Source organism: Mercenaria mercenaria, chromosome 10, assembly GCF_021730395.1.
Source record: "Mercenaria mercenaria strain notata chromosome 10, MADL_Memer_1, whole genome shotgun sequence".
Classification (NCBI taxonomy): Eukaryota; Metazoa; Mollusca; class Bivalvia; order Venerida; family Veneridae; genus Mercenaria; species Mercenaria mercenaria.
The window spans coordinates 34,723,465-34,734,737 of NC_069370.1; the positions used below are offsets into that span (position 1 = coordinate 34,723,465).

Consider the following 11,273-nt stretch of genomic DNA (forward strand, 5'->3'; position numbering starts at 1 on the left):
GATATTCACTGTACTATACTGGACTCTTTCTTATATATTGTTGATAAAACGTACACACTAAAATTAGAAAGATACTCAGGTGTATATAAATTACAGAATAAGATTAAAGTAAAATATCAATACAGATTATTTAAAAAATACTGGGAAAACTGTATGGTAGAAAAAACCTTATATTTATTGAATCTTAAGTATTGCAAAACAATGCTGAACCAAGAAAAATTCATTCCCTACTTAAAGCTACCATGGCTATTTCTTCTTTTACGTACTACAACAGCTACCATGTTTGTTTTTAAATGGGTATTAAAGATCAGTAGGATGGTTGTCTTTGTGACTAGGGGTGGAGCTGTGCTGTGTATGTAGTCAGAGATGTAGCCGAATTAAGGCGCAACTGCTTCGGTTTGGACTGAGCCAGTAATTATTTGTGTAAAAGAGAAATGATCCTTAATTATATAAGCGTATATCATATAGCATAAAAACACGCCATATAAAAAATTAGCATTCAGTTACAAATTAAAACAATAGTTTCATTTTTGGATGTCGTAAGTAAGGGTTGATTCAGCAAAATCTTACTATTGGGATGTAAAAAATGGCAAGTTTGCGATTTTAACTTTCTCTTTTAGGGCTATATTCAGTGTACGTTCTCTATCCGTATTTTAATAGTTTGGACGAATTTGCACTTGAAATGGTTTAGTTTTTAACAAGTTTGTTGCAATTGCATTTATTCATGTAAAATGCCAAATTCGTTCAGGAGAATCACAGAGATACACAAAAATGTTGTGGTATTCTCTAAAATCTGCATGCACTCACTACTTCGATGGCAACGTCGGCGTGTACGATTAATGTCTAAACATACCAGTATCAACATTATCACCCATAAAAGGTCATTGCCTGTATAATTCCTATGATGTCTTTTTCCAATACTACACATTTTCACCCTGAAATTCGGATTATTTACTTCAAAATAATAGCCGATTCCGAAACGACAAAAACGGTTTCAACAGCGTTAAAGACATTACAAAATTAGAATGAAAACCAATCGAGAGTTTTCACGAATACGCCTGAAATGGTGACTTATCTGAAACAAAAACATGGAAAAATTGCATTCCTGGTTGGGTTATCGAATTCGGTCTGAAAAAAAGGTGAAAAGGGTAACCTTTCTTGACAAATTCGACGATTTTTCTTACCAAATGCGAAAATAGAATAAAATGTTTAAGATCTTTAGATAGTTCCTTAACAAATTTGCAGTTTTTTTTATTTGTCTGTGTTTAAGTTTGGATGCCATTATCAAAGGCGACGCCGACTTTACTTGATTAAATATTCAAGCATTAACGTATTATCACAGCCTGGATTAAGGTGGTCTCACATGTATTTCTATTACCATATTCTACCAGTATACTGGTACACCTGTAACGATGAAAACGTCTATAGTTTGGACTCGTTTTCGGTACGATGTGCATGCAAAATGGCCTTTGATCATACAGGTGTTAACACACTTATCATCCACTTCTTATTAAAAAACATAAACACAATTATAATAGGACATAGCCTGTCGTGTATGTCTCGTTTCCCTTAATAATACAATTCGTTATAATCATGTTGTATTCTTTATCGAAGATGAGGAAGGAGGGGTATGCAACATTGAAGGAAAAACAAAATGTGATCCTATATCAACAACTTGCCACTCTGAAAACGGGACAGCAGTTTGCCGTTGCAAGCGGCCATTTTTCGACGGATGGGTCAATCCTCACACAAGCTGTAAAGGTGAAAGTGAAACCTTTTTGCGTTCTTGATATTTCTGCTAAGTATATGAAGCGTTGAGTTATGTGTATTTTACTATTTGTAATTGCGCTTTTGAGCTTTTTCCACCTTCTAGTGTGTAGATAAGTTGCTTGACCTAGAAGAAATAAATAGTACCGACCTAAGTACTATTGCATATGTGTGACGGTCACAAGCTTTAGAGCACTTAATGTCTATATGAAATGCTTTTATTGTTTCGTGTATGTTTCGTAGTCACCTAAAATGCCGTCTTTTATAACGTTGTTTTGACATTTTAACGTCATATTAAAAAATTCCATCCAGAGATCAAAATTTCAAGTTAGTTCTAACGCGTATATAATACAAAATATTTCACGCAGATGTGGACGAATGCCTAAAAAAAGACGAAATTTGCCAAGGTGGGAATTGTACCAATACGCCTGGTAGCTATATATGCAGCTGCTCAGCTGGGTACATATACGACGGTAAAGCCGCTTGCACAGGTATGCATATATAATTGGGATAAGCTTAATACATCTTTTGATAAATATACAATTAAAAGTGCTTGTAAATACAATGAGTACTAACAAGTAACCGAGTTAATTTTTTTATCGTTATATTTATAGGAACATGTTACAAATTGATGATATAACTATTCATATTTTTATTATTTCCAAAATACACAATTTGATACTAAACAGTACGTTGTATATTTCTGTATATGTGTAGATATGTGTTCACCTAATCCTTGTCAAAACGATGGTCTTTGTATACACGGGGAGCTGCAGGGACAGTTCTTGTGCAAGTAAGTCATTCTGTACTCTGTGCTGTACTTCGAAATTTTTTCTCTAACATTTGAAAAGATAGAAATTATTCGATATTAGAGAAACGTTTTATTTTGGGTATTATGCAACTTTGGGAGTAAAGATTTATTTATATAAACTCTAGCTGCGCATGTTTTCTTGTCTCGTTCCAGATGTGACGACAAGTGGACAGGACCAAAGTGCGAAGACAAAAATGCAGAAGCAGAAAGTATGACTTAAATATTGCATAAATAATGATGCCTTTGTCGCTACTTCGTTTTCAATGATTACACGTTTTAGTTTTACATATCGATGAAATTATTACTTTCTGGTGGTTACTGTTTGGACTTCCCTTAATACTACATAAACAAAACATAATATGAAATGAAAGTATGTAGGACAAAATCCCACCGGACAAAAATTCCATCTGCTGAATTTTACCAAGGCGGACAAAGTGCCTCCCCCACGATTTTGTTAAATAAAAACTATAAGATTAAAAACGAAAAAAAAAAAGAAAACTTAGAAAAATACAAATTTAGGATGATACTTTTTAATTCTTAAGTGGAATAAAGTGAAGTGTTTGGATCTTATTGAACAAAAAACAGTTGGATTTTGTCCGCCCTGGTAAAACTAAGGATTTTTTTCCCCAGGAGATTCTATCTGTGGGATTTTGTCCATATCAAAATATTCATGAGATATTTATGTTTGTTCCAGAGTTAAAGACTATTGCAATAGCTGTAGGAGCCAGTATTGGTGGCATCTGTCTAATCCTTTTATTTGCGCTGTTTGGAATGTACAGGTAACCAGTCTGTTTTCAAACGCACTCTTTAAAAACGCATTGTATATATAATTAAAAATATTTACACGAATTCTTTATTCTTTCTTTTAGTGCTATCGCCTCAGCTTTAACTGTTCAAGTATCCGGAACATATTGAACAATGACCATATATGTATTATTATATAAAAAAAGAGATATTCTTCAGGACCTCACCAGATGTACTATTTGTGATTTACATGGTTTTGTTTCTCTTCCTTATCTACACTAAAATAAATCTGGTATTAAGTCGTCCATCTTATAACACAGTGAAGTTTTTCTCCTCTTCTAGCGATATAATGCGTATGAATAGAAAATCTTAACAGTGCTCGTTTTATTAGTCACTAATAAAAGTTGAAAGTATTATTAGAATCAGTATCGATACTGGATCACGGAGACCGCCAGTTTTCGTGTAAACTTTTGAGTATACGAATACACATTTATTTATGTATCATTCGGGCTTTAAATATACAGCAGAATGAAATCAATCACTGGTTCGTCCTGTTAGCTAAGTAGGTAGGCCACAAGACTATTAATCAGGAGGTCGATTTCTGAGGAGTATGCTCGCCGTGACATTTTGAGGACAATGATTATGGCGTCATTCGTCCTTCACCTCGAAATCATGTCAGGGATGTTGTCAGTTACTTTCAGAGATAAAGCCAGTTTGAACACCATTATATAACTAAAATGCGATTGAAATTTGTTTGATTTCATTTCTAAACATAATTTGAAGCAAACAAGTTAAGGGGAAATGCCACAGTTGCCTATATGTATAGGCAATTCATTTCCTACGGGCAGAATTTCTTTAAACTTTGTGTACTGACTGGGAAACAAGTTTAATGCATTTATTATCGGAAAATCGCAATACAATTTGAACTTCGTTAATATATTTTGCCACATTAGATATATTTGAAGAATATTAATTGATTTAAGTGAAAAAGTAGTTCAGTTAAAGGTGAACATAGTATATCCTTAGATAAACTAGACATATGTCAAATTTGTAATTGTTCAACAATTTATTCTGTCGTCTGTCACCCAGGAGGCACAGAAACAGATACAGTAGATACAACAGAAGACCGCTATCATCTCTGGATAACGACAGTTCCTTTGGTTTGGCAAGCTCTAATATCAGAACAAAAGACTTTCCAATAGATGACGACACCGATACACAATATAGTGTACCTCGGCCTAAAGTTAACCGGAACGGATATGAAATGAAAGAAAATGACGGTGCTTCGAATGAGGGATTTGATGGCAGTGAAGCTGGAAAGGTACTTAAAAAAATAACATATTCAGTATTAATTCTGGCTCCAATTGTGGAAGCAGACATACTCAAGATTGTTAGTGGATATGATATGAATTGAAAAGACAATCTCTTAAACTTTTATTAATCTTCTAAAACCAATTTCCATCTTTGTTTTCATAAACTCGTTATTATTTTCATCCTTTTGCTAAACATGTACAAGACTAACAGTTTCCCGGTTGATTTGAATTGTCACAATTACCCTTTTGTGTTGGAATACACAACTTGATAATAGGCTCTGAGATCCATTTATTGTCTAGTTTTCCGACCCCAAATACTGTTTTTGTACCCCCTTCCCGAACAATGAAGTCTGGTTTCAGGTTGTCTGTCTGTCCGTCTGTCTGTCTGTAGATACAATCTTGTGCGTACCATCTCTCTTCATCCCCTTGACACAATTTAATGAAACTTCACACAAGTGATCAGTAACAACAACAGTAGTTGTGCACTGGGCATGTATGATTCTTTCAGAAAAAAGCATTTCAGAGTTATGGGTCTTTATTTTTGTTACTTTACTTATTACACAGACACAATCTTGTGCGCAACATCTCTCCTCATCCCGTTGACACAATTTAATGAAACTTCACACAAGTAATCAATAACAACAGCAGTTGTGCATGCAGCATGTTAGGTACTTTCAGAATTATTTTGCAGAGTTTTTGTTACTCTACTACATATATAGACACAATCTTGTGCACACCATTTCTTCTCATCCCCTTGACACAATTTAATGAAACTTCACACAAGTGATCAGTTTCAACAGCAGTCGTGCATGGGGTATGCTAGGTTCTTTCAGAAAAGAATTGCAGAGTTACGGAACTTTGTTTTTTGTTACTATACTATATACACAGAGTCTGCATACGAGACAGTGTCTTGTGCGCGCATAATCACCTGAACTTCACACAAGTGATCAGTACCAACCCTAGTTCTGCATGGTGCATGTTACGTTCTTTTAGATAAGGGTTCTGCAGAGTTATGGGACTTTGGTTTTGTTACAATACTATATACATACAGTCTATATACATACAATCCACATAATTATGCAATCTTGTGTGCGTCAAATTGCAATGTACTGTGTCAGTGTGTGCGTGGAGGGGGGCGTGTGGTGTGTGTGTGTGTGTGTGGGGGGGGGGGGTACATTCATCACCTTTAGTGAAAGCTCTAGTTTTTCTTCGAAATATTTCTTATGATTCAAATGCTACTAAATCATTCTATTTTAGTTAAACTGATGTTTACCAACTAGTATTTATCATCTCGTATTTATACATTTATCTGTCACATTCCAGTATCACTATGCATTCCTAGATGATAATGGGACATTTTTCTAAGGATGAGGTGAACACATTATGACGGTATTATGTACTTCACATGCACGCATGTTTAGCAGACAATTATATGCATGTGTTTTTTATAGCTTCTTTAGAATCGTATTAACATTACGCCTTTTAGCTTTTTATTGCTGTGTTGTTTAGATTTCAACCTTTTCTAACGTGTGTTATATGTTCTATGTCCATTAAAATATACTGGTACATTTCACATAATCCTACGTCAAATAAGACATAAATCACGCTAGATTCTATGTCAGATAAAATTAAAAAAGAAAGTGGAAAACCACAGGTCGCCCAACACGACATAAACGAAAATGTTGCATGCTCGGTTTGATTGAGCCTGTTCGTGGACGGTAGTGAAAGTGCAAGCTACCTTATACGCCCTCTGGTCCCGGGTTGAGCAGAACTCAACATTTACACATGTTATTAGTACCAGAATGTAATTAAGAGACATCTGCAAATGTAGTCATACGGCGGTGTACATGGAACATTCAGTGATGCACATTGTGCAATTCCATAAAAAGCGGCGTATGGTCCCCAATTGAAATAATGGCTGTGCCCTTTACGAGAAAACAATGGGTAGAACTAAACAAACTGGAATTTAGAGATGGGATCTGTGGTTATGGAGCCTGTATATCACAGAAACTGCCAAAAGACAAAATTAAATAGCACGCACCATATCCTAGAGGTGATTAAACAATACCAAAAGCTCTTAAAGCGGGAGTATTTGAACCACCCAGGCCGAAATGTTCAAGCTGAAAAATTAAACAGTACACTAACACACAATAAATGTCGTGTTGAACGATTTGAAGAGATGATTGGTACCAGTTGAAGACCTTCATCAAATAAGTCTAATAAGACATGAAATGTGTTGTATTTGACATCTAATCAGAAATTCTTCTTCTAAAGTCCTACTAAATACAACCTACTTTGGAGTAAATCTTTCATGAAATAAGACTGCCTTAACACTACGTTCTACGTCATATTGGCAAACAGCATAAACAGTCAGTCGTAAAAAGGTACGTCAGTTAAGTCATAAAGCATACTGAAACCTGCACCAAATAAGATATGTACTGTACTAAACGTTACGTCAATAAGGCATACATTGTACTAAAACCTACGTAAAGAGCATACGTCATGCTACATCATACTTAAAGACAAACCTCGCACTCGGGCCTACATAAGCAAAAATATTCCCTGCATTATGCCATACGTCTAAAAGACATACGTAGCAATATGTTGTAAAAAGAAGGAATCAGTTCAAGTAAAGATACTAAATCGTGTGTCAAAAATGAAATACATCTCGCTTACCAAGTTTGAGAGAAGCAATATATTCAAAAAGCATTAGAAATCTATTTTTGCTCTTTGTTCATTTCTAGTTGTTAACATGGTTACAATTTCACATTACGCCTATATATGTATAGACGTAGAGGAAGCGGCATCTTACTGTTTTGGCACGTTATTCGTGTTTGTCATCTACATGAAACGTTCAATATTAACACTACGCATTTTGCCTTTCGTATTTATCTATGTTATTTGTTTACTATTATAAGTATTTAATGATATATTCCTGTAGAATTCTATTATATATTAGGCTATGTCTTTTAGTTTCCACTCTTCTGATTGGTATTGACCAAACTATGTTTTTATGACGATAGGTCTTTTGAAATAAAGATTACTTAGAGTAAGGTCTGTAGATTGTTTCAAATGATGAATCTAACTCTTTATTTATTTGTCCCAAACATCTAAGGGCTTATCAGAAGTCATATCTGGCTGGTCCCCAATTCTTCAAGCAAGAAATAATAATGTTATATGACCTCAATCGTTTTTGACGTGCCTTAAAGCCGCATAATATATTTCAGTTGAAAACTGTGTGTGTGTTTTTTTTAATCATTTGTAATTGTCATCGGTGTTTTACTTACATTTTGAAAGTTTTTCTAAGTATTTAGATAACGCTTTTAAAAAAAAAATATTCTTGGTGAAACGTACGTGTTACTAGAATAAAAGTAGCTAATACATCTGAAAAAGCAATGTGTTTGCAATTTGTTTATTATAGATGGAAGAACCAAAGAAACCACTAACTCAGACAACTAAAGAAACATCTGAGACTGGACAGGAAAATCCGTCGTTTCTTCACAGCCAAGAATTGGAAGAAGCTCGGCGGACATCCAAGCGGCAAAGCAAGAATGCCTATGACTATTTCTGATCAAATTATATATGATGCTAGCCTAAATGCAACTTTGAGTGTATGTATGTGAAGTAAGCCTAAGTACAACTAAATGGTTGATTCTGTTGTTTGTGTGTTGTATGCGTGTTTGTTCATTTTTAAAAATAAATTAAAAGCAAGTGAGAGGGTATTTGAATGTACGAAAAATTCGTTTCCATATTGACTTCGTGTTTTTGTATTTTGATTTCGAAGACAATGTGCAGGGTCATTTCGTTTTTCTAGATCATGTCTAAGATAGTTTGTATTTTATTTATTTTGTATAAGGCATCATGGATTTTACTCTTCAGTTCTAATATTTTTTCATAGTTTTAGTCAGGGCCGGAACCTACAGTTTCATTTTACACATATCACATTTTTTCCTTTTATCAGAAATTAGTAATTTTATAAATTTATATTTTTAATATCATTTTTATGTCATATTCAAGGTATGAATCTTGACTAAAATACCATACCATTACGTAAGACTGATGTAAAACTTGATACCGTTCTATTATAGGACTGATGATTGAAAAAAAAATGAGAATATATGCAGCAGTCCTTATCAGTATGAGTGGGTTCTATAGTTGAACGCTGATAAGTCATGTTTGTAAAAAAAAATCAGAGAAAAAGAGTCAAAATATATAGCTTTTTAAGTTTACCTTGAATGATCGACCAATATTTGTAACTAAAATTATACTTTTCTTTGAAGACTTCAGATGAGTATACCTAGTCCTCTCTTTCATATTAACTAGAATACAGTGTAGGTTATACATTTGTTCTAATTTCTTAACCAAATAGATTTATTCATGTTACAGAAAATGCCCGAATAAATAGGACAAGGACATTCTTGTAGTCGTTTCGTAGCAGTAGTGACTTGTTGGTTTGTTTGTTTATATGTTTTGTTTTAAAGTATTTTGATAGCCGGATTGCTGTTTTTTCTTATAGTCCATGTTTTTGTGTTATTATAAGATGTGTGTATCATAGATTGATTAGCCTTTGTGTTTGAATTAGCTTCCTGTTGTCGGGTGTTATTTTTTATTTTGTATTCTTGCCAAATGTTATTTGTTCTTAATTGTTCTCTTCCATGCAATACACAAAGAATATTAGGTTACTCTCTTTCTGAACTTAAGTTTATCCGGTAAGTTACAGAAAAGTTTACACACCCCGAAGCTTTCCCGAGGGGGATAAACTTTTCGGAGACAAGTCGGATAGACTTGAGCTAAGAGAGAAGGTAACGTAATATTCTGTTTATCCTGCAGTCAGTAAAATTTGTCAAAAACATTTTTTTTTTGTTTAAGAAATGCTTTTAATTACAAAAATAATCAATTCAGATTTTTACTAATTTGTAAAGTCCTATATCACTCTATAACATAATTCAACAAAAATATTACTTACCTAATAGTTTGCCTGTTATCATAGATGCTAAGCTGGCACTCATAAACGAAACAATTAAAATGGTTGTGACTAGGATATAATAAAGCACAAAACCGCGCTTGAGATAAATTCAAAAGCCCTCCGCACTCTCACAATCGTACTTCCACGTCGTACGATGTGAATTCATTGAAATTCCTTCCACTATGAATGGCTTTGACCCAACAATTACGATAAACGACTGGCTAAAAGATGTTAAAAACACTTCAAAACCTAATCTCAGTGTCGAGCCGCTTACATGTTTTAAAGAAAACGTCACCATACAGTTTCGTATAATGTAGGATTGAATAGAGCTGAATAATTTTGAATTTTTACCGCGATTGTTGCAATAGTATAGTACAATTGCTGAATGATCGTTACGTCCTCCGAACTCTTGACCCAGTTTACTAACAAGTGTTCAGCTGAATAACTGAATAATCCTCTAGTGACCTTGTAATACTGAAGTTTACACGGCGCACTGGTGTCAGCCTGATAAATGCATTATTTATTGTTTTTTTACTGGTGATGCACCTTACGAAGCACTTTTGTATTTATCTTTTTTGTTATTTATATTAGGCAGATTTGTTTGTTGTACAATTATTCCGTTTTTACAAATCCAAGTGTTATATGTAATTCTAATAAATTTTTTACAGCGCACTATGCACATACTAATGGTTTAATTTGACCTATATATTTGTTTGGTCACTGTCACCGAAAGGGAAAATGTCAATTAATTATAAAGTGTACATCTTTTTCTAGTACGTTAAGAGATCCATAAACATGTTTTAAATTGTCTCTATCAAACTTACAACCAAATTCTTAACATGTATATTTTAAAACTGTTACTAGCATACAGTTTTGATACTAAATACAATGTATTTTCACCAAACACGCCTTGTCTTGTTCTCTTGTCCTGTTGTACTGGAAAAATCAATATTAAACCTGATAAAAATGTGTCTTAAGATCGCTGCTGTTTTGCGAACCGTTTTTTTTTCTAAAGCAAGAATACAGATGAAAAGGTAATAGCCACGCTCAGTAATAGAGCATCGGTCTACGGATCGCGTGGTCGCGAGTTCGATCCTCGGGCGGGGCGTATGTTCTCCGTGACTATTTGATAAACGACATTGTGTCTGAAATCATTAGTCCTCCGCCTCTGATTCATGTGGGGAAGTTGGCAGTTACTTGCGGAGAACAGGTTTGTACTGGTACAGAATCCAGGAACACTGGTTAGGTTAACTGTCCGCCGTTACATGACTGAAATACTGTTGAAAAACGCCGTTAAACCCAAAACAAACAAGCGTTCTTATAATCCTATTTTGCTATTTACTGCCGCTCACCTTCCTACTCATTTTGCTGTTTGAGAAATTTCCAGTTTGTCCACCTCTTGCTACATAATGTGTGTCTAATAATGGATAACTAGCCCCAGGCAGCATGCTCAAATTTCATTTGAAAGATGACCAGCTGGTTTTCATTAAGATATTTTATGAAAAGGATTTCATTGATGCAACCTAAGGTTGATTTGACGTCATTTAAACAGATGTTATTATTGATGATGTTCTCATAGCACAGATTATCTCCTGTTGTCGCCATTTAAGGGCCATTCTCAAATAAAATCTGCTACAGATTAGAAAAGAATTTCTCACAATGCTGTGAATTC

The 11,273-nt window shown here is 34.3% G+C and overlaps 1 protein-coding gene across 1 annotated transcript in view; it reads left to right on the forward strand.

Moving 5' to 3' along the window:
* The window catches only part of LOC123559410 (uncharacterized), a 45,963-nt gene extending 35,458 nt beyond the window's left edge, over positions 1-10,505 (forward strand). Inside the window, exons 32-38 of the mRNA XM_053516862.1 lie at positions 1,615-1,761; positions 2,136-2,258; positions 2,485-2,560; positions 2,732-2,787; positions 3,273-3,357; positions 4,412-4,643; positions 8,057-10,505. Of these exons, the coding sequence (XP_053372837.1) occupies positions 1,615-1,761; positions 2,136-2,258; positions 2,485-2,560; positions 2,732-2,787; positions 3,273-3,357; positions 4,412-4,643; positions 8,057-8,206 (869 nt within the window). The 3' untranslated portion in view covers positions 8,207-10,505. The remainder of the gene's footprint in view (positions 1-1,614; positions 1,762-2,135; positions 2,259-2,484; positions 2,561-2,731; positions 2,788-3,272; positions 3,358-4,411; positions 4,644-8,056) is intronic.
* The last annotated feature ends 768 nt before the right edge of the window (positions 10,506-11,273 follow it).